At 56.9% G+C, this 27,643-nt stretch overlaps 1 protein-coding gene across 2 annotated transcripts; it reads right to left on the reverse strand.

The window, feature by feature from the left end:
- Positions 1 to 596: 596 nt before the first annotated feature.
- On the reverse strand, positions 597 to 26,279 carry ARIH1 (ariadne RBR E3 ubiquitin protein ligase 1). Of its 2 annotated transcripts, none has more exons than XM_078880825.1 (13): positions 25,751 to 26,279; positions 19,906 to 19,973; positions 19,312 to 19,462; positions 10,573 to 10,775; positions 9,744 to 9,810; positions 8,981 to 9,087; positions 8,677 to 8,719; positions 7,730 to 7,801; positions 6,941 to 7,071; positions 5,953 to 6,010; positions 3,670 to 3,930; positions 2,593 to 2,705; positions 597 to 2,195 (listed from the first exon to the last, which is right to left on the reverse strand). In XM_078880825.1, the coding sequence occupies exons 1-13, from the start codon at positions 25,985 to 25,987 to the stop codon at positions 2,111 to 2,113; spliced, it is 1,596 nt and encodes a 531-aa protein (XP_078736951.1). In that variant the 5' UTR covers positions 25,988 to 26,279; the 3' UTR covers positions 597 to 2,110. The 2 variants fall into 2 exon arrangements, with proteins under 2 accessions (XP_078736951.1, XP_078736952.1); XM_078880826.1 differs by having other exon boundaries at positions 10,573 to 10,721; positions 25,751 to 26,278.
- Between the last annotated feature and the right edge of the window lie 1,364 nt (positions 26,280 to 27,643).

Here is a 27,643-nt window from a genome sequence, read left to right on the forward strand (position 1 = left end):
GAATTACTCTTTGGTTCTTTCGGTAAAGTCAAGTAGAAAGAAAATAATAATTAAATACTAGCATACGACGTGTCGATTGCAACACAAACTATCATCATCAGGTACAAATGAAAGCGAAAACAAACATAGTAAACTTAGAAATATAATGCAATACAACACACAGAGTCGGCTAACATAACAGTCAACACCCTACCTGGTTGATTACGTTCTTCCAAAGATTGCTAAATTTGAGAGAGAGACAAAACACAGACACGGAGACACACAGACACACAAGCAGAGAAAGATAACACAGAGACACACCGAGAGAGACACACACATAGGCACACGTAGATTGTAGGAAGCAAGTGCGGTTAGCGAGCACCTATGAAGGCTGGCACAGCACGCGAGTGGGTGGGTGGCTGTCCAGTGGCGATGTTTACACACCGTACCGGGCACTCATTTGAGGCTGAGTGGACCTAGGGGAGGCCCTAGACCCGTTGAAATAATCGTCACTGGTGCCGTGAACGGGAATCGAATTCGGCGAGCCAGATTCGTAGTGCGGTGTAGCACTAACCGCTACACTACCGCTCCCCGACTCTCACACACACACAGAGACGTTTTGGAGAATCGGGTTTAATGGAGCAAACGCGGGTCGGGTCGGACAACAGCAACACGGACACGAGTCGTCGCGAACGGCGTGGCCCGGGGGGGTGGGGGGGGGGCAGGAGGTGGGAGCCCAGGGCCTTGGGGGAACGGGGCACTGAGACCCAAGGGGAGGAGGTGAGGGAGAGGGGGGGGGTCACGGTGGGATCCCCATGTCCACGTTACATCAAAGTGTGCGGTGAGCGCGGTGGAGAAAGCGGGGATGGAAGGGGGTCGGGGAGGTGGTGGGTGGTGGGGGGGGGCCTCCGGGGGGGGGGGGGTATCTTCAGATGGGCGTTGCATCCAGGTGGGAAGATCCCTGCGGCTGAGCGGACCCCCCCCCCTGCTGCAAGGACGGTAAGTGGGGGGGGGCCCCGGAGGGCCGGGGGGGCTCCAGCGGCGCGGCTCTCGAGGAGGGTGGCGGTCCCATGGGGCCGAGGTCACGTGGCGACAACGGCGGCGGTAGTGGAGGTGGTGGCGGTAGTGCAGGTGGTGGTGGCGGTAGTGGAGGTGGTGGCGGTAGTGCAGGTGGTGGCGGCGGTAGTGGAGGTGGTGGCGGTAGTGCAGGTGGTGGTGGCGGTAGTGGTGGTGGCGGTCGTGGAGGTGGTGGTGGCGGTAGTGCATGTGGTGGTGGCGGTAGTGTTGTTGACGATAGTGCATGTGGTGATTGCTGGTTGTGGTAGTTCTCGTGGTTGTGATTGGGGGGGGGGCGTCGCCCCGGATTTGGCAGCGCCCCTGCCGGACGGCGGCTGCAGCTGAGAGCCGCCTCCCGGCTCCGGTCTCGACATCAAATTTTTGTTCAACAGAAACGGGGGCTGGAGCTGGGGGGATGCACGGGGGAGAGGGTGGGGGGGGGGGAGGCGAGGGCGGGCGCCACGGCGCGCGTCTGGCCGGCGCTCACGCAGGGTTTTGCATAGAAGGCGCACGCAGACGCGGGGGGGGGGGGGGAGGGGGGCGCCGGCCCCCCCCCCCCCCCCCCGCGCCCTCTCCCGCAATAAATATCTCAACACCTTCACGTAGCCACAATTCCCATGCATATGGTTATTTACAATCCAAAAATATCACTTTTAGGCATTATCTTACAAAGTGTTGTTGACTACGGCGAGCGGCATCCCCCACCACCCCCCCCCCCACACCCTGCTGTGGCGGGGGGCGCCGGCTCCCGGGTTGCCGGCGCGGATTTCGGACGTCGCCACGGTGCTCGGCGGAGAGCGAGGGGGGGGGACGGGGTCGGGGGGAGGGTGGATTTTATTATTATTATTAAAGAAAAAAAACAGAACAAACGGCGGAGGGAATAAAAACGCTCGTGCCACTGGGACGGGAGCGGGGGGTGCGCGGTGGCGAGAGCGGGAGGGCCCCCCCCACCCGGCACCCCCCCCCCTTCCCCGTCCGCCGGCTGGCGAGAGCGCCTCGTGGCGGCGCCCGTTACCTCCCGGCGTGCGCCGGCGGCGCTGTGGCGGCGCTGTGGATGGTGGCGGTGGTGGTGGCGTCACTGCTCCGTGTACTCCCACAGGTCCTTCTCGTAGCCCTCGTGCACGTGCTTCAGCAGCACCTTGCGCCGGCTCTCGCAGTACCTGCACCGTCGCGGCACAAGCAACGTCGTCAACGGCTCAACGTCTCCAATGGCCGACGGAAATGCCGCCACCACCACCATTGACATTATTTCACCACCTTATCTCCACCATCAGCATGCCGCCGCACTATAAACAATAGCACCAGCACCGCAGCGGTACCGACCGGCAACCACCGAGGAGGAGGTGGGGGTTGTTTTTGCCAGACACAACCACCACCATTTTACCACTCTACCACAAAACTCATTCACCACCACGTCACTTTACCACTCGCCGCCAAAACACAATCATTGCCGTCACAACCCACGGCAGCACCACGATACCCCACCATCTCAACATCCCATCACCACACCAACCAACAACATCTCACCACCACATCAGCGGGGTTAGGGTACCTCACCTGTACTTATCTTGCACCTTCTGCTTGATGTCTTGCAGGGCCTCCTGAGAGATGTCGCGCTCCAGGTACCCGGACAGAACCTCCGTGGCGTTCTCCAGGTCCGCCTGGTTGTTCTGCGTTCACCGCACGGGAAGCGAGACGAGCGTCGGCCTCGTCACAACCTCCTCACAAGCTCATCACCATGGCACCCGTAACCATGGGACCCCAATAACCACATCGGTCACTATGGCACCCGTAACCATGGGACCCCAATAACCACATCGGTCACCATGGCACCCATAACCATGGGACCCCAATAACCACATCGGTCACTATGGCACCCATAACCATGGGCCCCCAATAACCACATCGGTCACTATGGCACCCGTAACCATGGGACCCCAATAACCACATTTGTCACTATGGCACCCGTAACCATGGGACCCCAATAACCACATTGGTCACTATGGCACCCGTAACCATGGGACCCCAATAACCACATTTGTCCCTATGGCACCCGTAACCATGGGCCCCCAATAACCACATCGGTCACTATGGCACCCGTAACCATGGGACCCCAATAACCACATTTGTCACTATGGCACCCGTAACCATGGGCCCCCAATAACCACATCGGTCACTATGGCACCCGTAACCATGGGACCCCAATAACCACATTGGTCACTATGGCACCCGTAACCATGAGACCCCAATAACCACATCGGTCACTATGGCACCCGTAACCATGGGACCCCAATAACTACATCAGTCACCATAGCACCCGTCACCAAGGGACCCCAATAACCACATCAGTCACCACGGCACCCGCCACCCTGACATACGTGACCTCATGTAAGCGTGTGCGTGTGCTGTTGCGTCACAGCGCGTGGTGCTGCTTCTGCGTCACAACTGACGTGGTGGATGGCGGGAACCCCCCACCCCCCCCGCAAACGCCACACGTTCCTCCGTCTCTCGGGGTCACCCGCGTGGGTGGTAAGGGAGGTGGTGGCAGGGGCGGTAGCAGCGTCGCAACTCAAATCAGTCGCCCCCGCAAGACATACACAACGATCTCCGTAAACGCCCACCCTGCATGCTCACCTCGAAGATGATGGACTGGTTGTTCTTCTTGAGGTAGTAGGCGAACACGTAGGTGTACATGAGCATGGTGCGGCACTGGCACAGCACGTCCACCGCCTTCTTGAGGAATTGCACCTCAATCCACGACATGTTGTGCTGCTGCATCTCCTCCATCTTGAGCTTGATCTGCGCGTACAGCTTGTGCTCGAAGCGCAGGCTCTGCATGTGGTTCATGTAGCGGTTGCAGTAGAAGAGGTAGCGCTGCAGGGCGGCTCGCGATCGCTGCGCACGCAGACGCACGCACGCGCGCCCGGGGGATTTCCACGCATCGCCGCCACGTTCCGTCCGCCATTCCGCGTTACCCGGGCCTTCTTTTGCCGTAGCGCCAACTCCATCGGCACGGTTTCTCTGTCGGTGTCTGCTAGGGCCCAATCGCCCTGAACCCCCCCCCCTCCCCCCACACTGGGGCCCGATTGCCCTGAACCCCCCCCCTCCCCCCACACTGGGGCCCAGGTGCCCCCCCCCTCCCCCCCTCCCCCCACACTGGGGCCCGATTGCCCTGAACCCCCCCCCTCTCCCCACACTGGGGCCCAGGTGCCCCCCCCCTCCCCCCCTCCCCCCACACTGGGGCCCGATCGCCCTGAACCCCCCCCCTCCCCCCACACTGGGGCCCAGGTGCCCCCCCCCTCCCCCCACACTGGGGCCCGATTGCCCTGAACCCCCCCTCCCCCCACACTGGGGCCCAGGTGCCCCCCCCTCCCCCCACACTGGGGCCCGATTGCCCTGAACCCCCCCCTCCCCCCACACTGGGGCCCAGGTGCCCCCCCCTCCCCCCACACTGGGGCCCGATTGCCCTGAACCCCCCCTCCCCCCACACTGGGGCCCAGGTGCCCCCCCCTCCCCCCACACTGGGGCCCGATTGCCCTGAACCCCCCCCTCCCCCCACACTGGGGCCCAGGTGCCCCCCCCTCCCCCCACACTGGGGCCCGATTGCCCTGAACCCCCCCCCTCCCCCCACACTGGGGCCCAGGTGCCCTGAACCCCCCCCCCTTCCCTCCCCCCACACTGGGGCCCGATCGCCCTGAACCCCCCCCCTCCCTCCCCCCACACTGGGGCCCAATCGCCCCCCCCCCTCCCCCCACACTGGGGCCCAGGTGCCCCCCCCCTTCCCCCCACACTGGGGCCCGATCGCCCTGAACCCCCCCCCTCCCTCCCCCCACACTGGGGCCCAATCGCCCCCCCCCCCTCCCCCCACACTGGGGCCCAGGTGCCCCCCCCCCTCCCCCCACACTGGGGCCCAGGTGCCCCCCCCCCTCCCCCCACACTGGGGCCCAGGTGCCCCCCCCCCTCCCCCCACACTGGGGCCCAGGTGCCCCCCCCCCTCCCCCCACACTGGGGCCCAGGTGCCCCCCCCCCTCCCCCCACACTGGGGCCCAGGTGCCCCCCCCCCTCCCCCCACACTGGGGCCCAGGTGCCCCCCCCCTCCCCCCACACTGGGGCCCAGGTGCCCCCCCCCCACACTGGGGCCCAGGTGCCCCCCCCCTCCCCCCACACTGGGGCCCAATCGCCCCCCCCTCCCCCCACACTGGGGCCCAGGTGCCCCCCCCCTCCCCCCACACTGGGGCCCAATCGCCCCCCCCCTCCCCCCACACTGGGGCCCAGGTGCCCCCCCCTCCCCCCACACTGGGGCCCAGGTGCCCCCCCCTCCCCCCACACTGGGGCCCAGGTGCCCCCCCCTCCCCCCACACTGGGGCCCAGGTGCCCCCCCCTCCCCCCACACTGGGGCCCAGGTGCCCCCCCTCCCCCCACACTGGGGCCCAGGTGCCCCCCCCTCCCCCCACACTGGGGCCCAGGTGCCCCCCCTCCCCCCACACTGGGGCCCAGGTGCCCCCCCCCCTCCCCCCACACTGGGGCCCAATCGCCCCCCCCCTCCCCCCACACTGGGGCCCAGGTGCCCCCCCCTCCCCCCACACTGGGGCCCAGGTGCCCCCCCCCTCCCCCCACACTGGGGCCCAATCGCCCCCACCCTCCCCCCACACTGGGGCCCAGGTGCCCCCCCCTCCCCCCACACTGGGGCCCAGGTGCCCCCCCCTCCCCCCACACTGGGGCCCAGGTGCCCCCCCTCCCCCCACACTGGGGCCCAGGTGCCCCCCCTCCCCCCACACTGGGGCCCAGGTGCCCCCCCCTCCCCCCACACTGGGGCCCAGGTGCCCCCCCTCCCCCCACACTGGGGCCCAGGTGCCCCCCCCCCTCCCCCCACACTGGGGCCCAGGTGCCCGTGGCGAGACCCACGTGAGGGCTCACCTCCTGCGCGTCCCTCGCGGCCTTGGCGTCATCCTCGTTGTAGCGGTTGCAGTTGTACCTGGGAGGTTGGGAGTGGGGAGGGGTGGGACAGGGGGCGGGGTACACAGGCGTGTTCACATCGGCACCGGGTAAGCAAAGACGGTCACTGCATCTTCGGATATTGGGACACCACTGTGGAGCTATGCACTTTTACATCATGTAGATTGAAAGCCCATTCATTTAGAACTGCTTTTAGTTTGTAGTTCTTCCCCTGTACCTCCGATTAGCACGGTTGGCTACGTACGGTGTGAAAGAAGTTCAACATCATACACTTAAGTGCTGTCACGGCCTTCATAGGTGCTCAGGAACAGCACTTGCCCCAACAGCCTGTTAAAGGCTACACAGGGCACCTTTGTCCATGTCTTGTGCATGTGCACATGTGCATACACTAGTGTGCGCATGTCCATATACGTTGTCTATGCTAGTGTACGCGTGAGTGTGCGCGTGAGTGTGCGCGTGAGTGTGCGCGTGAGTGTGCGCGTGAGTGTGCGCGTGAGTGTGCGCGTGAGTGTGCGCGTGAGTGTGCGCGTGAGTGTGCGCGTGAGTGTGCGCGTGAGTGTGCGTGTGTGTACGTTTGCGAGCATGGAGAGCGGGAGTGCAGCGGTTAGCACGCTGCGCTCCGGATCCATTGACCCAAGATTCCCGCTCACGGCCAACGCCAGTGACGATTATCTGAACTAGTCCTGGGCCTCCCCTAGGTCGACTCAACCTCAAATGAGGACCTGGTGTGATGTGTACACATCGCCACTGGGGAGACAAAGGCAGTCAGGCGTGGTAATGACCACCCACCCCCTCATGTACCGTTCCAGCCTTCATAGGTGTTCGCTAACAGCACTTGCCTCAACAGTCTGTTAAGGCTCCTCGGAGGATCTTTTTCTTTGTTTGAACATGGGTAAACGTGTGCGTGTGTGTGTGCGTGAGCGAGTGCGAGTGAGCCAGCGAGCAGTACCAGGAGGAGCCATGTGGCTCCCAGGGCCCCAGGCAAACCCAGCAGAACTCCGCCTTGCAGCTCTGGTTACGGCAAACCATGTGGTTACATCCGCCATCCTTCTCAATCGTCACGTTGCACTTGGGGCACTCCTGCACACACACACAGAGCCACGCGCAGCCACACCGTCAGGCACCGTCACAGAACCACGCACAGCCGCACCGACGCGCAGCCAGGCAGACAAGACACAGCCACGCGCAGTAACGGCCTTTGCACGCGAGTTCGCGTGTGTTTAGTATTCGTGTGTGTGTGGCGTGCATGTACCCCGTGCGTGTGTATCGCGTGTAGTGTGCGTGTGTCGTGCGTGTCGAGAGTGTGTGGTGCGTGTACCGCGTGTGTGTGGTGCGTGTACCGCGTGTGTGTGGTGCGTGTACCGCGTGTGTGTGGTGCGTGTACCGCGTGTGTGTGGTGCGTGTACCGCGTGTGTGTGGTGCGTGTACCGCGTGTGTGGTGCGTGTACCGCGTGTGTGTGGTGCGTGTACCGCGTGTGTGTGGTGCGTGTACCGCGTGTGTGTGGTGCGTGTACCGCGTGTGTGTGGTGCGTGTACCGCGTGTGTGTGGTGCGTGTACCGTGTGTGTGGTGTTTGTACCGTGTGTGTGTGGTGCGTGTACCGCGTGTGTGTGGTGCGTGTACCGTGTGTGTGTGTGTGGTGTGTGTACCGTGTGTGTGTGTGTGGTGTGTGTACCGTGTGTGTGGTGTTTGTACCGTGTGTGTGTGGTGTGTGTACCGTGTGTGTTTCGTGCATGCACCTTTGTGTTGGCTGCAATCCAGTTGGACGTTTCGCTGTCGTCATCGCATTTCTTGATCCACTTCCTTAGCCACTGCACTCGGAGATTCCACACGGAGGCGACACACACTCGCTCACACTCACACTCGCTCACTCTCGCCGCACACACACTCGCTCACACTCACTCACACTCACTCCCTCACTCTCACCGCACACACACTCGCTCACTCTCACTCTCACCGCACACACACTCACACTCGCTCACTCTCACCGCACACACACTCGCTCACTCTCACCGCACTCACTCTCACCGCACTCACTCTCACCGCACACACACTCGCTCACTCTCACCGCACTCACTCTCACCGCACTCACACTCGCTCACTCTCACTCTCACCACACACACACTCGCTCACTCTCACCGCACACACACTCGCTCACTCTCACACTCGCTCACTCTCACCGCACTCACACTCGCGAGTGTGAGCTCACTCTCACCGCACTCACACTCGCTCACTCTCACCGCACTCAACCTCGCTCATTCTCACCGCACACACACTCGCTCACTCTCACACTCGCTCACTCTCGCTCACTCTCACCGCACACACACTCGCTCACTCTCACACTCGCTCACTCTCACCGCACACACACTCGCTCACACTCACACTCGCTCACTCTCACCATACTCGCTCACTCTCACCATACTCGCTCACTCTCACCATACTCGCTCACTCTTACGTAACCGCACTTGCACTCACTCACACTCTCAACCGTTCACTCTCACCCTTGCCCACCCTCGCTCACACTCTCACCCTTATCCACACTCACTCACACTCGCTCACATTCACCCACCCACACTCTCAAACGCAACAGCCGCCATTCGTCACCAATGGGTGGTGACGTCACCGCAAGCGCCACACCATCACCACAACCAGCGTCACCACCCCCACCACCACCACCACCACTCACCTTGCACTTGACCGGGTCATGCCAGTTCTCTGCGCACGTGAAGCTGTGGGCACAGACAGAGGTGGGGGGCACGGTGGGGGGCATGGTAAGAGAGGCAAATTAAGGCACGGGGCCATTAGCAATGCCGCCCCCCCATTACCCGCGGTCATTACTGGAGGCTCGGTGGAGTTGGGGGGGCGGGGGGAACGGGTGGGAGTGGGGGGATGAGGGAGGGTGTGGTCGAGAAGTGGGGGGGGGTGGGAGTGAGGGGTGGGTGAGGTGGGTGGGGGGGGAGTAACACGAGGGGGGGGGGGGGGTGACGCACCAGAACTGGCGTCCGCAGGTGCAGCGCACGGGCTTCTCGTCGGGGTAGGGCACCTTGATGACGTGGTGGCAGTCGGGCGCCGGGCACCACTTGAGCAGCCGGTTGCACTGCCCGCCACACCGCGCACGGACCGCTTACACAAGCGCTTACGCAGCCGCACACACAACCACTTCAACAGGCGCACACACAGCCGCTTACACAAGCCACGCGGACGGTTAAAATAGCCGCACACACAGCCGCACACACAGCCGCACACACAACCACTTCAACAGGCGCACACACAGCCGCTTACAAAGCCACGCGGACGGTTAAAACTAGCCGCACACACAGCCGCACACACAGCCGCACACACAATCACTTCAACAGGCGCACACACAGCCGCTTACACAAGCCACACGGACGGTTAAACTAGCCGCACACACAGCCGCACACACAGCCGCACACACAACCACTTCAACAGGCGCACACACAGCCGCTTACACAAGCCACGCGGACGGTTAAACTAGCCGCACACACAGCCGCACACACAGCCGCACACACAGCCGCACAACGACTTATACAACCGCACGGCCGCTTGCACAACCGCAAACACAGCCACGCAGCCGCTCACACGACTGCACAGCCGATATATAGAGTGGCACAATCGCAGAGCCGGTCAAACGAATGTGACAACCACAACAGCTGTTTTACACCACACAACCGTTACACAACCACACCCAACACAAGACAACCACACAGCCGGTGAGTGCCGCTGGGTGCTCACCTCGACGAAGCTGTTGGTGATCAGGTGCTGATACTTGAGCTTCACTTTTGGATCCGCGATCAGCCGCCTGTGACACGCGCGGTGAGGAGACACAGGGTGAGGGGGCGCGTGGGGTGGGGGGACGGGTGAGGGGGCGCGCGGGGTGAGGGGGCGGGTGAGAGGACGGGTGAGGGGTGAGGGGACGGGTGAGGGGACGGGTGAGGGGTGAGGGGAGAGGGGTGAGCGGAGAGGGGTGAGAGGTGAGGGTAGAAGGGAGAAGGGTGAGGGGTGAAGGTGAGGGGTGGGGGTGAGGGGACGTGCGGGGTGAGGGGCGAGGGGACGCGCGGGGTGAGGGGGCGAGGTGAGGGGCGAGGTGAGGGGCGAGGGGGCGAGGTGAGGGGCGAGGTGAGGGGCAAGGGGGCGAGGTGAGGGGCGAGGTGAGGGGCGAGGTGAGGGGCGAGGTGAGGGGCGAGGTGAGGGGCGAGGGGGCGAGGTGAGGGGCGAGGTGAGGGGCGAGGGGACGCGTGGGGTGAGGGAGCGGGTGAGGGGGCGCGCGGGGTGAGGGGGCGCGCGGGGTGAGGGGACCTCGGGGGTCATGCTCTCACCTCATCCCTTTCACAACTCAAAACTCTGCTTCAACAATGCAGCTCAACCCTGGGCAACCTCCATACGGAGAGAGCGAAGGAGCGAGGTGGTGGAGGAGGCTCAGGAATGGCAGGGGATTGATACACAGTGTTGGGTGAGCACCAGGTGTGTGGGTGGGGGGGGTTCACGGCAGGTGCGGGGTGGATGGGTCAGGAGGGGGGGGGGGCGCTCCGGGCATGGGCGCGGTGGGCGGTGGGGGCCTCACATGACCGTGCTGTCATCGACCAGAATGTCGCAGCCATGCGCGGGGCAGGAGATGGTCTGGCCCATGCCCTCGTCCATGATCTTGGTCTTGAGGTATTCGTTCCAGCACTGCACGCAGAAGCGGTGGCCGCACTCCAGGCCCGTCATGAACTGCGGCGGAGAGAGAGGAGGGGCGGGGGAGGGAGAGGCCACGCTGACCTCACGCTGACCCCACCACCATCAGCGCAATCACAACTCATTCTCCGGGAAAACTACCAATTTACGCACATCTCTTATCGTCACTATAGCCGCGCGTGCTACACGCAGCGATGGTTTTTATAACCCAAGTGGTGGGTGGCATTTGCGGCAATTCGTAGCATCGAGGGGAAAATCCGAATCTCGGTGACATTTTGGCGGCGGTGTTTTTTGCCGCCGCCGCCAACGACCTCAAATGACGACGTCGCCGCCGGTTGAAAATCACGATGTGCCGTTTGCGGACGTCCAGCGGTAGAAAACCACGAGGAAGTTCTCACTGGCAGGAGACTTCAAAGGAGAAAACCTCCCTCGTTGAGAAGTTCATGAGCTCTACCGCTTGCTAAACGTCTTTATACTTTTAGGGTAATTTTCCACGCATGCGTTGCATTCATTTACCGAGCGTCTAACACGTCGAGCGAGTGCGATCGTGCGGCTGCATTGGCATAGCAACGGCGCACCCATTCTGATATCGCTGGGCCGTGTACATTTGAGACGCTCGCATGAGTGTCATGTGACACAGAATACATTTTTTAAAATGGGGTGCAGTTTTTAAATGGGATACACTTTTCACGTGGATACATTTTTTACATGGATACAGTTTTAACATGATACAGTTTTCAGATGGATTCAGTTTTAATATGATACAGTTTTAAGATGGATACAGTTTTAATATGATACAGTTTTAAGATGGATACAGTTTTAATATGGATACAGTGGAGGCTACGTTTTGGAAGTAACTTTTAGAATAGCAGCTACTTGTGTCAAAGTAGCTCACTACTCATTCACGTTAGCTTCCCCCAACACTGTGTGTGGTGACGGCTTTGTGAGGTTAGCACTCGAAGAAACCTGGTGACCCGAGTTTATCTGAATCGGTCCTGGGCCTCCCCGAAGTCAACTCAGCCTTAAATGAGCGCCTGGTGCGGTGTGTAAACATCGCCACTGGGGAAACAAACGTGACCCGTCATGGTGCTGGCCACCCACCCCATCGTGTGCTGTGCCGGCCTTCACAGGTGCTCACCAACGGCACTTGCCCCAACAGTCTGTTCGAGGCTATACGGGAGATCTTTGTCTTTATAAGGCCTAGCCAGTAAATACTTCTCAGCGACACGCAAACGGATCTGTACCCAGTCACTGGAAGTGTACACGAGCTGTATACATGTATGTATGTTGAACTTCTTTCACACTGTACGTGTACCCAGGTGACATGTCACCCTGTATTTACATTAGCACGCAGGCACGCGGGCGGAATAGATTTTTCTAAAAAAGGAAAATAAATTCCTTACAAAAACCACGCCAACGCAATGGGCCCAACGTGCAGCTTCAACAGCGTGGGAACGTCAAGGGAATATTGTGCGTCATGGCAAACGTCACGCCCCACTCCTGCAAAACCTTGGCAGGACCCCTCCTCCTGAAAGAGCCTTGAGACTCAGCAAGGCTTTTCTGGGTAAGCGAGCGGAATGATAATAACAATAATAATAGCTGCAAGATTCATGTTGATTTTGTGTAACCAGGGCCGGGTGACGAGTCTCATTTGCAAGAGTGAGTGACCTGGGTCTCCAAAAAAAAAGTTTTTAAAAAATAGCTACAAAGCCACATGAACTGCATCTTCACGTGAAAAATATTGCGCAAACGTAAATCAATGTGAAATTATATGAACAATAATCTCGACGTGTAACGCTGCGCCGCCACCGCAAGTGCGTTCGCTCGCTCTCGTAGGCAGAGAGAGGGTGGGGGTGGACTCAGAGGCGCCACCAGGAGGAGGAACCGCAGACGAGCGGGAAGGCAGCAGCAGCAACCACGCGTGGTGAGTCTGCACCAAATTCCTCCCCAAGCTCGTAGGTCCTCTACATATGAAGGTGTTTACACTATGAGACATCTCCTTTACCAGTGGCGAAATATAGTAGTAGGTTTTTACCCTTTAAACTGGTACAAAGCTGACACCTTTATACAAGGCATCATGTTTGCAATAACCGCAACACAAGTAGTCAAAATGCAAACAAAAAGAAACAACTCTGATAATGGTAATGATATGCACTTTCCTTGGAGATGATTGGTACACACCCGAGACAGCTTTCCTTAGAGCCTAGTCTCCATTGGTGTTGGAGCAGATGGCGCTAACTCCCAAGGACAGTGCATATCATTACCATTATCAGAGTTGTTTCTTTTTGTTTGCATTTTGACTGCTTGTGTTGCGGTTATTGCAAACATGCCTTGTATAAAGGTGTCAGTTTTGTACCAGTTTAAAGGGTAAAAACCTACTACTAAATGAAGGTGTTATCGGCCAATTCATGTTGAGGAAACTGGGGTGAAAACCGGAAAAAACCCACACTCTGCTCCATATAGACGGAACCGGTGGAATCCACTTTTTTTTTGCCGTACTGCATTCTCTGGGCGAGCCATGGGAAAGCTCCTCCGATACGCCCACGGTCAAGGGTGTCTCACAACACCTCGGTGTGAGTCACCGACGGTGGCTTCGCTGTGCATGCCACGGATCGCAGGCCACGGATCGCAGGCCACGTGCAGCAGAGCCACCGCCCAAGCGCAAGTCATCGATTCCCCGCAGCGTGCACCGACTCAGGCAGAGATATTTTTAGACCCATTACAGTGCAATTACAAAATGAAGTTTTGGAAAAACATTCAGAAAATTACACTGTGGAGCAGGTTTTTTTTTTGTTCCTGGGCAGTAAGTGTTATTTCCTAATTGCTTATGCCTCAAAAGTATAACAAATTAACCCGTAAAAACCGTTTTTCACTATAAATCCTTTATATGCGTGGCATCGGTTTTAGTTTATTATTCATTTCTGTTTTTCTTGAGTAAGAGTTAAATTTTTATCACATTGGTATTTTAAATTAAATATGAAATATTTTTTTTCCTAAAAAGTGGAACATTTTGGAATTTTTTTTAACAAAAATAAATTGTCACGCACAACGAGTCTGTGTGCAAAATGTCAGCTCGATTGGATCACGGAAAGTGGGTTAAAAAACGACCGAAAGATTTGCACGGTCGTAAGCGCGCAAGCAAGCAAACAAGTGAACTTAATATAAAGGATTTAAAAATGGCTATTATTCCCCACAAACGTTGCTTTTGTGACCAGGACAGTGATATTTTGAAATGTACCTCTTTTCCAGAACATTCCAGATAGATTCAGTGCCGAGTAAACTTGGAGTAACTTCTAGAACATTCTAGAACTTTCCAGTAATATCAATAGTAGTATAAATATAGGGGCCTTAAGCCCACCAGTTCAGTTTAGTTCCAGCTGCCTAAGTGGATACATATCTGCTTTTTCCTGAGAGGGCATCAAGAGGCTGCAAGCATCCGGCAGACGCATTTTGCGATGTCTGCAGACAATTTATCAAGACAAGAGCGAAAAAGGACTCTGTGGGCGCATCTGCTAAGATGTGCGAGGCCTACAAGGCATATTTCGGCATGCCTGTCGGGGATCAAGACAAAACCCTGGGCACCTCATTTCAACTGCGAGCAATGCTAAAACACTCTGGAAGGTAAGATGGATAATTGTTGCACGGAATTTTACGTTCTAAAATTTGTTTACAAATTTTTATTGTAATAGTTTTTTTATTTTGAAATATTTTACAATTTTCAATGTCATTGAAAAAATATATCATATGAAAAAATGTTGTGAGAAAATCTTACACATTAGTCATGGGTGAAATAAATGTATTTTTGTAGGATGGTACAGAGGGGGAAAAGAGAGCCATGAAGTTCGCTATCTCAAGAATTTGTCGAGAACCTACTGACCACTCAAGCAACTGCTACTTCTGCATGGTGGACCCTTCCAAACGTCAGACTGGCAAGAATGCACCTGCTATCACGTATCCGGACCTTCCTTCATTCATCGCCCCGGTGCCACACTTCCATTAGCTCCCCGTACCCACTCCTCCGGAGAGAGAGCAGCCGTCTTTAGAAGAGAGCAGCAAGTCAGGGAGCGAGGAGGACGATGTAGATCCAGATAACAATTTCAGAGGTGGAGCTGAGGAGAGAAACCCATACTACCCCAACCAAAAAGACCTTGGCGACTTGATCAGAAATCTTGGTCTCACCAAGTCCAATGCCGAGCTTTTGACATCTATGCTCAAGCAGTGGAACTTGTTGGATAAAGTGTGCAAGTCGCAGATCAGAGGAAACGTCCCAACCTTTCTGCAGCTTCTTCGCCCGTCAAGATGGGCTCTACTTCTGCCACAATGTGACCAGTCTGTTCGAGGCAATCGGAATCTCCTGTAACCAGGATGAGTGGCGCCTCTTCATTGACAGCTCACCCAGGAGCCTCAAAGCCGTGCTGCTCCATAATGGTAACAAGTACCCGTCTCTTCCCTGGCTGACTCGGTGCACCTCAAAGAGGATTACAACAGCATCAAGACCTTGCTGGACGCCTTGAAGTATGATGAGTATGGCTGAGAGGTCATCGGAGACTTCAAAATGGTGGCATTCCTGATGGGTCTCCAAGGCGGTTTTACCAAGTTTCCCTGCTATATTTGCCTTTGGGACAGCAGGGAAACCAAGGCGCACTACTACAGGCGGGACTGCCCACAGCGGACCGAGTTCTCTGTGCGGAGGAACAACGTCAAGTGGGAGCCACTGGTGGACCCCCGGAAGGTGCTGATGCCACCACTGCACATCAAATTGGGCCTTATGAAACAATGTCAGAGCTGTAGATAATTATTTAAGGCCACCACACAGAGACGATCACCCCTCTCTGTTACCTGTGTTGCTCTCGCTATGTATCTTGGTGATATCTGTCTGCTAATATGTCTGTCTATAGTTTTCTGGTTAGATTTTATGTCGCTATTTCATTATACCTGATGATGATTGCTTGTGTTGCAATCGAAACGTCGTATTCTATTATTTAATTTAATTTATTATTTTATCTTTAGACGTGACTTAACCGAAAGAAACAAATAATAATTCCTGCAGTCACGAAAGTTCTAAAATTAAGATTGAACCACTTCTACGGGGAAGTTTTAAGCTTATCTTTTTTCTCTCTCTCTGGCGACTTGTTTTCTCTGCCTGTGTCCTCTCTTTAGATTGTTCACACTTAAATTCTAACTTAGCAATCTTTGAAATACGTAATCAACCAGGCTATGCGTTAATTGTGTGTTGACCGACCCTCTGTGTTGTATTACATTACATTTCGATATTTTACTAGGTTATTTAATTTTAGTGTGTCCTTCTCCTGATTTTCAGGCTTGCTTGCCGTGCCATCGCATTCGCAGCACCACGTCTGTTGACCACTCATTGATATGCTAATTTTTTCTCTAACCCTCCTCCCTCTCTCTGCCTCCGCCCCCCCCTCTGTCTATTTAAGGCCACCACACAGAGACGATCACCCCTCTCTGTTACCTGTGTTGCTCTCGCTATGTATCTTGGTGATATCTGTCTGCTAATATGTCTGTCTATAGTTTTCTGGTTAGATTTTATGTCGCTATTTCATTATACCTGATGATGATTGCTTGTGTTGCAATCGAAACGTCGTATTCTATTATTTAATTTAATTTATTATTTTATCTTTAGACGTGACTTAACCGAAAGAAACAAATAATAATTCCTGCAGTCACGAAAGTTCTAAAATTAAGACTGTAGATAAGTAGTTGGCAGCCATCAAGTACCTTCAAGACTTCTTCCCTAAGAGGGTCAAAGCCGGTGTCTTCGTCGGACCACAGATAAAGAAGATCCTGGAGCGCAATGAATTCCCCAAGAAGCTCACTAGTAAGGAGAAAGCGGCTTGGGACAGCTTTGTTGCAGTGGTTCGTGGTCGAAAATTATGTGGAGCTGGTTGAGACTCTGGTGAAGAACTACGGCACAATGGGCTGTAGGATGTCCCTCAAAGTCCATATCCTTGATGCTCATCTTGATAAATTCAAGGAGAACATGGGAGCGTACTCGGAGGAGCAAGGCGAGCGCTTCCACCAGGATATACTGGACTTTGAATGCCGCTACCAAGGACAGTTTAACGAGAACATGATGGGAGACTACATTTGGTGGCTGATTCGTGAAAGTGATTTACAGTATCATCGTAAATCTCGAAAAACTACTCATTTCTAAATCTTTTGTAGTCCTTTTTGTATTACTCTAGTATAAATACATGTTAATTTTGAGTCATATGTTGGTTTTTTTCTGACTTTATGTGAACGAAAAGACCCAAATTTGCCCGTTGAAAATAGGTAAATTTCAAAATATCACTGTCCTGGTCACAAAAGCAAAGTTTGTGGGGAATAAGCCATTTTATTACTTTTTTGGCATAAGAAATTACAAAATAACACTTACTACCCAGGAACAAAAATTGTGTAACATAGTGTTATTTACCAAAACTCCGTGATGGGTCTGACACACAGGGACCCCCGCTGCAAGCGCCTGAAAACGCCAAGTTACAGGTCCCAGCCTGGGGTCCGTAACTCAGCCCCCCCCTCCCCAATTCTCTCATCACAAATCACAAATCACACCAGCATTGCCTTCTTGTGACAACATCATCATCATGATGATGTGGGCGCCGCGGTGGTGAGATGCTAGCTACCTCGCCTGGTATTCAGGAGGTCGTGGGTCCAAATCCCGGCTGACGCCTGTATGTATGGAGTTTGCATCTTCTCCCTATGGTCGTGTGGATTTTTCTCCGGGTCCTCCGGTTTTTCCCTCCACATTTAGAAACATGCCTTTAGAGAATTTGGCTGATGTAAATTTCCAAATGATAAGCCACTTCGTTGGGCTATCACTTGTGGCCAAGTCGCTTCTTAATATATAGTGGGCCTTACCTAGTAAAATAAAAAACAGTTTTAGTTAAATTTAGATTTAAAGCTTTCGTGACTGCAGGGATTCATCTTCTTGGTTCTTTCGGTAAAGTCACGTGACTTTACCGAAAGAACCAAGAAGATGAGTTTTAGTTAAGTTTATCATCATCCTGCTCCGTAATGTGGAACTGATACTGTTACAATTCTTGAAGGCAGAGGAGATCTCCTACATCAGGGGGGTCCCAGAACCCTAGCCCATGCGAAGATATAACCACCGGTCAATGGTTGTCACGTGAAGATGCTGTCTGTTACGAAACTTATCTTTTTCAGAATCGGCCAACTAGAATCGAAGTGCTCTTTAGACTTAACACAAATAGTAGTATTGTCGTGCCTTACTTCATTTGTCTTCTTGGTTCTTTCGGTAAAGTCACGTAGAATGGAAATAATAAAAGAATAAAAATAAAAGTTAGATTTTTATTATTTTTTATTATTTTATTATTTCCATTCTACGTGACTTTACCGAAAGAACCAAGAAGATGAATCCCTGCAGTCACGAAAGCTTTAAATCGAAATTTACTTCATTTGCTTTGCTCTTGTCGTTTTGGTGCCCCATGCCACTCACTCTTGCAAATGAGACTCACATCCTGGTCTCCTGACTTCTCACCTGGTTACACAAAAATGTACCTGAAACTTGTTTTATTATTATTCTATGGGTCTCTACGTGAGCCTATGGGTTTCTACGTGAGCCTATGGGTCTCTACGTGAGCCTATGGGTCTCTACGTGAGCCTATAGGTCTCTACGTGAGCCTATGGGTCTCAATGTAAACCTATAGGTCTCTATGTCAGCCTATGGGTCTCTACGTGAGCCTATGGGTCTCTACGTGAGCCTATGGGTCTCTACGTGAGCCTATGGGTCTCTACGTGAGCCTATGGGTCTCTACGTGAGCCAATAGGACTCAATGTCAGCCTATGGGTCTCTACGTGAGCCTATGGGTCTCAATGTAAACCTATAGGTCTCTACGTGAGCCTATGGGTCTCTACGCGAGCCTATGGGTTTCTACGTGAGCCAATGGGTCTCAATGTAAACCTATAGGTCTCTATGTCTGCCTATGGGTCTCTACGCGAGCCTATGGGTCTCTACGTGAGCCTATGGGTCTCTACGTGAGCCTATGGGTCTCTACGTGAGCCTATGGGTCTCAATGTAAACCTATAGGTCTCTACGTGAGCCTATGGGTCTCTACGTGAGCCTATGGGTTTCTACGTGAGCCAATGGGTCTCAATGTAAACCTATAGGTCTCTATGTCTGCCTATGGGTCTCTACGTGAGCCTATGGGTCTCTACGTGAGCCAATGGGTCTCAATGTAAACCTATAGGTCTCTATGTCTGCCTATGGGTCTCTACGTGAGCCTATGGGTCTCTACGTGAGCCAATGGGTCTCAATGTAAACCTATAGGTCTCTATGTCAGCCTATGGGTCTCTACGCGAGCCTATGGGTCTCTACGTGAGCCTATGGGTTTCTACGTGAGCCAATGGGTCTCAATGTAAACCTATAGGTCTCTATGTCTGCCTATGGGTCTCTACGCGAGCCTATGGGTCTCTACGTGAGCCTATGGGTTTCTACGTGAGCCAATGGGTCTCAATGTAAACCTATAGGTCTCTATGTCTGCCTATGGGTCTCTATGTCTGCCTATGGGTCTCTACGCATGCGTATGGGCTTCACGCGAGTTGCGGCACACAGACACGAGCGAGCGAACATGCAGAGACTGACCGAGGGAGGGAAGGTCAGGTAGCAGATCCAGCAGAAGACCTCCTGGGAGGAGGAGCGCGTGGACGTGGGCCGCGCCGAGCGCAGCTTGCGGTTGTTGGGGTTGATCACGTGGCACTCGGCAAACAGCTTGTCCAGGTTGCCATCGAAATACCTGCGCCGCACGGACCGGTGTCACTCTCCGTCCCGCATTTGGGTCACTCGCTCGCTCGCACGGCACGGGGTCACTCACCATCACACACACATAGCACAGCACAGGGGTTAAAGCCTGTGTACCTCCCCCCGAGCTCAACGCACACACAGACGCCGCTTCCAGGGCCCAAGTCAGCCACACCAACTCGTGCTCACCAATACGGACCCACACTATACCACACTCACCAAACACTTCCCCATACTCAACATACTTTGGCAACACTCACCAACACGCTTACCCACTTCATCCCACCTCCACTCCGCCAGACTCGTCCATCACATACACACACACAGCCCGGGTCCCTCCAAGCCAACTCCCTAACCCCCTACCAGGGACCACCCACTCCCCAGGACCCCCTAGGACCCCACAGGACCCCGCAGCAAGCCCCCCCACCCCCCACTCGCCTCTCCATGAGCTTCTCCTTGTCCCAGTTGAAGTGACTGAGCAGGATGCGGGTGGTAGTGGCGGGGATCTGTGGAGGCACAAGGGCACAGGTGGGAGGGGGGGGGGGCGAGCGACGGGGGGAGCCCAGTTAATCTCAAGATTCACACTGGATTACAAATCAACACCCGCACGCGTGGGAGGGGGGGAGATGGGGGGGGGCACGGGGAAGGGGGGCTTCTGCTATGTCCTCGCTACCTAGGTGGGGGGAGGGGGGCCTCCCCACCCCCGCCTTCGTGATCGCGCCCCCCACGGGAGTGGAGTAAACACGCGCCGCTTATGTAATGACGAGTCACGTGCGTGCCGAGTGCCGTGGCGGCGTGGCTCACACTGACAGCTGCGGGCAGTACCCCCCCCTCTACCTCCCACACGAGCGGGGGGGGGGGGCACACGGAGGTGGTGGGGGGGGGGGCAGGAAACCACACGGGGCGGGGGAGGTAACCACACGGGGTAGGGTAACCACATTGGGTGGTGGTTAACCACACTGCAAGGGTAACCAGGTAGGGGTAGGTAACCCCAGAGAGTAATTACAGGACGGCAACCACCGAGGGTACGGTAAGCACACGTCAGTAGCCACATATGGGTAACCACACAGGCGAAGGCAACCACACGGTTTAGACGTACGATGCAATATAATTGATTCCTAAACATAGAATCGCGAGTGCAGGAATCGACGCTACTCGATTCCCTACGTGCAGCTGCATGCTCTGTGCAGTCATAGCTACACCTATACCCTTTGCAGCCACTAGAGGCCGCTACGTCTAACAGCAAATGTCACGGATTCTAATAAATTCATCAACACAGACAGCGTTGACAGCACGAAAAAGGGATAAACCAGACAGGCATTGGATAACGCCAACAAGGATAAGTAAGCGGGTAAATTGTAGGAGAAATGTAGGTGTAGGGGTAATGGAGGGGATAATTTGGGGGGGGGGTCGTGTAAGAGCCCTGTAGGGGGTAATGTGTGGGTAATAGAGGGTGATGTAGGGAGTAGTGCAAGTCACTGTAGGGGGTATTGTAAAGGGTCAAATAGGGTAATGTAGGGGTAGTGTCAGGATCCTGTAGGGGTAGTGTCAGGGTCCTGTAGGGGGTAGTGTCAGGATCCTGTAGGGGTAGTGTCAGGGTCTTGTAGGGGTAGTGTCAGGGTCCTGTAGGGGTAGTGTCGGGGTCCTGTAGGGGTAGTGTCAGGACCCTGTAGGGGGTAGTGTCAGGATTCTGTAGGGGTAGTGTCAGGGTCCTGTAGGGGGTCCTGTAGGGTCCTGTAGGGGTAGTGTCAGGGTCCTGTAGGGGTAGTGTCAGGGTCCTGTAGGGGTAGTGTCAGGGTCCTGTAGGGGTAGTGTCAGGGTCTTGTAGGGGGTAGTGTTAGGGTCCTGTAGGGGTAGTGTCAGGGTCCTGTAGGGGTAGTGTCAGGGTCCTGTAGGGGGTAGTGTTAGGGTCCTGTAGGGGGTAGTGTCAGGGTCCTGTAGGGGTAGTGTCAGGGTCCTGTAGGGGGTAGTGTCAGGGTCTTGTAGGGGTAGTGTCAGGATCCTGTAGGGGTAGTGTCAGGATCCTGTAGGGGTAGTGTCAGGGTCCTGTAGGGGTAGTGTCAGGATCCTGTAGGGGTAGTGTCAGGATCCTGTAGGGGTAGTGTCAGGGTCTTGTAGGGGTAGTGTCAGGATCCTGTAGGGGTAGTGTCAGGATCCTGTAGGGGTAGTGTCAGGGTCTTGTAGGGGTAGTGTCAGGGTCCTGTAGGGGTAGTGTCAGGGTCCTGTAGGGGTAGTGTCAGGGTCCTGTAGGGGTAGTGTCAGGATCCTGTAGGGGTAGTGTCAGGGTCCTGTAGGGGGTAGTGTCAGGGTCCTGTAGGGGGTAGTGTCAGGGTCCTGTAGGGGGTAGTGTCAGGGTCCTGTAGGGGTAGTGTCAGGGTCCTGTAGGGGTAGTGTCAGGATCCTGTAGGGGTAGTGTCAGGGTCCTGTAGGGGGTAGTGTCAGGATCCTGTAGGGGTAGTGTCAGGATCCTGTAGGGGTAGTGTCAGAGTCCTGTAGGGGTAGTGTCAGGGTCTTGTAGGGGGTAGTGTTAGGGTCCTGTAGGGGTAGTGTCAGGGTCCTGTAGGGGTAGTGTCAGGGTCCTGTAGGGGGTAGTGTTAGGGTCCTGTAGGGGGTAGTGTCAGGGTCCTGTAGGGGTAGTGTCAGGGTCCTGTAGGGGTAGTGTCAGGGTCTTGTAGGGGTAGTGTCAGGATCCTGTAGGGGTAGTGTCAGGATCCTGTAGGGGTAGTGTCAGGGTCCTGTAGGGGTAGTGTCAGGATCCTGTAGGGGTAGTGTCAGGATCCTGTAGGGGTAGTGTCAGGATCCTGTAGGGGTAGTGTCAGGGTCCTGTAGGGGTAGTGTCAGGGTCCTGTAGGGGTAGTGTCAGGGTCCTGTAGGGGTAGTGTCAGGGTCCTGTAGGGGTAGTGTCAGGATCCTGTAGGGGTAGTGTCAGGGTCCTGTAGGGGTAGTGTCAGGATCCTGTAGGGGGTATTGTCAGGATCCCGTAGAGGTATTGTCAGGATCCTGTAGGGGGTAGTGTCAGGGTCCTGTAGGGGTAGTGTCAGGGTCCTGTAGGGGTAGTGTCGGGGTCCTGTAGGGGTAGTGTCAGAATCCTGTAGGGGTAGTGTCGAGGTCCTGTAGGGGTAGTGTCAGGGTCCTGTAGGGGTAGTGTCAGGGTCCTGTAGGGGTAGTGTCAGGGTCCTGTAGGGGTAGTGTCGGGGTCCTGTAGGGGTAGTGTCGGGGTCCTGTAGGGGTAGTGTCGGGGTCCTGTAGGGGTAGTGTCAGGGTCCTGTAGGGGGTAGTGTCAGGATCCTGTAGGGGTAGTGTAAAGGGTCATGTAGGGGTAGTGTCAGGGTCCTGTAGGGGTAGTGTCAGGGTCCTGTAGGGGGTAGTGTCAGGATCCTGTAGGGGGTAGTGTCAGGATCCCGTAGAGGTAGTGTCAGGGTCCTGTAGGGGGTAGTGTCAGGATCCTGTAGGGGTAGTGTCAGGGTCCTGTAGGGGTAGTGTCAGGGTCCTGTAGGGGGTAGTGTCAGGGTCCTGTAGGGGCAATGTCAGGATCCTGTAGGGGTAGTGTCAGGATCCTGTAGGGGTAGTGTCAGGGTCCTGTAGGGGTAGTGTCAGGGTCCTGTAGGGGGTAGTGTCAGGGTCCTGTAGGGGGTAGTGTTAGGATCCTGTAGGGGGTAGTGTAAAGGGTCATGTAGGGTAATGTAGGTGCTTATTAATTCAGCTCAGGTGCCATGTGCTGGGTGGATTGTTACAGCGCATGATCGTGAGAGGTGGCGGCAGCTTAGGGGGGGGAGAGGGGGGCTTAATCCACCAGTGGATTGAGCATGGCTGGTTATATTTAATGTCGCGGTCCCCATGTTCCAACCTTCACTATCTCACCCATGGCCCGACCGCTCACGTCCCCTGCACCCCTCGGAAACCCCCCGAGTCCTCTCTAATCCTACTGCACGGCTGTCTTTCCCTCCATCGTGCCGTGGTGGACTGTCTTTGCGCCGCTCTCTTGTTTCTCTCTCCCTTCTGTATTCTGCTTTGTCTCTCCCTTTCTCGGTTTCCCCCTTTTCTCTGTCGCTCTCTTCTCTGTCTCTCCCTCTTCTCTCTCTTGTCTCTCCCTCTCTATTCTGTCTATCCCTCTATTCTGTCTCTCTCTATTCTGTCTCTCTCTGTATTCTCTGTCTCTCCCGCTTCTCCGTCTCTCCCCCCTCTGCCTACCCCCCCCCCTCTCTGTCTAGCCATTCCATGTCTCCCCCTTCCCGGTCTCCCTTCTCTGTCTCTCCCCCCTCCCTGCTCTGCCATTCTTTGTCTCCCCCCTTCTCTGTCTATCCCCCTTCGCTGCCCTTCCCTGTCTCCCTTCTCTGTAGATCCCCCTCCTCCCGTCTCCCCCTTCCATGTCTCTCTGCTCTGTCTACCCCCCCTCTTTCTTCTCTGTCTCTCCCCTTTCTCTGTCTCTCTTCCTTCTCTCTTCTCCGTCTCTACCCCCTCGTCCTTCTCTGTCTATCCCCCTCTCCCCCTTCCCTGTCTCTCTTCTCTGTCCATCTCCCTTCTCTCTTCTCCGTCTCAACCCTTTCTTCCTTCTCTGTCTATCCCCCTTCTCTGTCGCTCTTCTCTGTCTATCTCCTTTCTCTCTTCCCTGTCTCTACCCTTTCTGCCTTCTCTGTCTATCCCCCTTCTCTGTCTCTCTTCTCTGTCTCTCCCTTCGCTGTCTATCCCCCTTCTCCCGTCTCCCCCTTCCCTGTCTCTCCATTCTCTGTGTACCCCCTTTCTCTGTCTATCTCCCGTCTCTCCCCCTTCCCTGTCTCTCCCTTCTCTGTCTAGCTCCCTTCTCTGTCTAGCTCCCTTCTCCCCCTTCCGTCTCTCTTCTCTGTCTCTCCCTTCGCTGTCTATCTCCCGTCTCTCCCTTCGCTGTCTCTCTCCCCCCTCCTCTCCCCCCGCTGGTTTCGCCGTTTTTTGCCGTTGGAAACTCGACCAGGCGAGGCCTACTCGCTGACGAGCAGCCTAGGCACTTTCCTGATTCTTCCCCACGCCCGAGGCCGCCTGCTCCCCCTAGGCCGCAAGGAGTGCCCGAGGCTTCGGCCCGGCACGGGTGACTCGGCTGGATTTTGATGGCGCAGGCGGCGCGGGGCCTGGGCACGGACTCCGGGGAGACGGAGCCCGCGGCCCCGCGGCTCCTCGCGAGCCGCAGCCTCGCAACTCCACAAGTCGCGGCCTCCGCGGGACGCGGGGGAGACGCGGGGAAGCCGCCATCTTACAGCCGGGGCCAGACAGACGACCCGGGCCGCGGGCACCCCTCCACCCCCGTGTCTCCCTACAGCTGCGTCCTCGTGTCTCTCTCTGTCTCCCCATGTACCCGTGTCTCCCTACAGCTGCGTCCTCGTGTCTCTCTCTCTGTCTTCCGTCCGTGTCTCCCCATGTACCCTTGTCTCCCTACTGCGGTGTGTCCTCCTGTGTCTCCACATGTACCCGTGTCTCCCCATCGACCCGTGTCTCCCTACAGCTGCGTCCTCGTGTGTCTCATGTACCCGTGTCTCCCTACTGCGGTGTGTCCTCCTGTGTCTCCCCATCTACCCGTGTCTCTCTACATCTGTGTGTCCTCGTGTCTCTCTCTCTTCCGTCGCTGTGTCTCCCCATGTACCCGTGTCTCCCTACTGCGGTGTGTCCTCCTGTGTCTCCCCATCTACCCGTGTCTCTCTACATCTGTGTGTCCTCGTGTCTCTCTCTCTTCCGTCGCTGTGTCTCCTCATGTACCCGAGTCTCCCCATCTACCCGTGTCTCCCTACTGCGGTGTGTCCTCCTGTGTCTCCCCATCCATATACCCGTGTCTCCCCATCTACTCGTGTCTCCCCATCGACTCGTGTCTCCCTACAGCTGTGTCCCCGTGTCTGTCTCGTATGTCCCCGTGTCTCCCTCCCTGTGTAGGTATTCCCGTGTCCCTGTGTCTCCGTTTCCGCGTTCATCTCTATGGCTCAGCGTCCCTGTGTCTCGATCTCCCCGTGTCATTGTCTTCCTGTGTCTGTTTATCCCCGAGTCTCACTGTGTCTCCCCGTGTCATCGTCACCCCTGTGTTTGTGTCTTTCTGTGCCTCGTCTCCCCGTGTGTTCCTGTCTTCCTGGAGCCAAGCACCCCCCCTTCTCTCTCATTACACGGGGAGACAGATCTTGCCGTGTCTTGTAGACAGCGAGTCTCCGTACCCCCATAGGTGAGACAACCCTCCCAGTGACAGCCCGACCCCATCGGCCTGTCCCAAGTTCCCAGGGGGGGCCCGAGACAGCGTCGCATCGCCCACCCCGACCTCTCTCCGCCTTACCTCGATCACCTCGTTCACCTCCTTGATGCACTCCACCATGTGCTGCACCACCTGCTCGGCCGTGAGCACCTCGTGCGGGAACTCGTCCCCGTCGCCGGCCTGGCCGGCCTCGAGCACGGGCTCCTGCATCTCCACCTCGCCCATCTCGGACGTCTCGTCTTCGTCATCGTCCTCGTCGGTCTCCTCCTCGCTGTACACCTCGTCTTCATCGTAGATGAAGCCCTCGTCCGAATCCATTGTCCTGGCGGCAACGGCGGCGGCCGGCGCCGGTCACTGCGCGGCGCGACGGGACGCCCCTCGCGGGAGCCCCGCGCCTGAGACCATAAACCGACGGCGGGGGGAGAGGCTCAGCGGCGGGCGGTCGAGAAGACACGGGGAGCAGCCGCGATGTGTTGTTGTTGGGGGGGGGGGAGAGACGGAGGGGAGACAGCCGGGGACGGAAGCGGGAGCCCGTGAGCAATAAACGCCTCTCCTCCTCCTCGTCCTCCTCCTCGTGATGTCACCGCCGCATCAACTCGTGACGTCACTAACACGCCCCACCCCCTTCCCGAGTGTCCCCGCCCCCTCAGTCCGCCCCCCTCGTCCCAACCGCCCGCCCACTGGGTTCACCCCCTTCGTCCTGCCCACTCGGCCCACCCACCCCACCCACTCGGCCCCCCACCCCCCTTCGCCCCGCCCACTCGACCCCCCCACCCCCTTCGCCCCGCCCACCCCTCGTTCGCCCCGCCCACTCGGCCCACCCACCCCCCTTCGCCCCGCCCACTCGGCCCCCACCCCCTTCGCCCCGCCCACTCGGCCCACCCACCCCCTTCGCCCCGCCAACTCGGCCCACCCACCCCCCTTCGCCCCGCCCACTCGGCCCACCCACTCCGCCTGCGCCCCGACCACTCGGCTCACCCACCCCCCTTCGCCCCGCCCACTCGGTCCACCCACCCCCTTCGCCCCGCCCACTCGGCCCACCCACCCCCCTTCGCCCCGCCCACTCAGCCCACCCCTCCTTCGCCCCGCCCACTCAGCCCACCCCTCCTTCGCCCCGCCGACTCGGCCCACCCACCCCCCCCTTCGCCCCGCCCACTCGGCCCACCCACCCCCCCTTCGCCCCGCCCACTCGGCCCACCCACCCCCCTTCGCCCCGCCCACTCGGCCCACCCGGCCCACCCAACCCCCCTTCGCCCCGCCCACTCACCCCCCTTCGCCCCGCCCACTCGGTCCACCCACCCCCCTTCGCCCCGCCCACTCGGCCCGCCTCTCCGACCCCGGTGCAGAACGCCACCAACAGCAGCAACTACAACAACCACCAACAACAGCAACCACCAACCACCGCAACAACAGCAACCACCAAATCATCGCGCCGTGGTGACGTCACCTCCACTGTGTGGCTATTGTTGTTGTTGTGGTGATGGAGGAGGCTCATGAAGGACGCTGCTGGGCAGTTGGAGGCAGTCGCCCCCCAGCAACAACGGAGGGCGGAGGAGCGACGCTCACAACAACGAGCGGAGCGCCGGGTGGCTAAAGCACAGCAAGTTGGCACAGTAGGGGGCACAGGTGGTGCATCGGCCACTCATCTCAGTCATCTCGGTCATCTCAGTCAGTCGACCCGTGGCACCTGCTGGGTCTGCCCCGTGACCTCCTGCCAGCGGGCGTTCGACACTTCACGTGGCCTCAAGGTGCACTTGGCCTGGCACAAGCATCGTGGTGACGTCACCGCCACTTAGTGGCGAATGGCGGGTATTGGTTGTGGTGATGTGGTGGTTTTGGTGATTTTTGTGGTTGTTGTGGTCGTTGCTGTGGTGATTGTGGTGGTGGTTGTGATGCTTATTGTGATTGTTCTGGTAGTTGTAGTGATTGTTGTGGTGGTGGTGGTGATTGTTGTGGTGGTTGTGGTGATTCTGG

The sequence above is a fragment of the Lampetra fluviatilis genome, chromosome 59 (assembly GCF_964198595.1).
Source record: "Lampetra fluviatilis chromosome 59, kcLamFluv1.1, whole genome shotgun sequence".
Taxonomy (NCBI): domain Eukaryota; kingdom Metazoa; phylum Chordata; class Hyperoartia; order Petromyzontiformes; family Petromyzontidae; genus Lampetra; species Lampetra fluviatilis.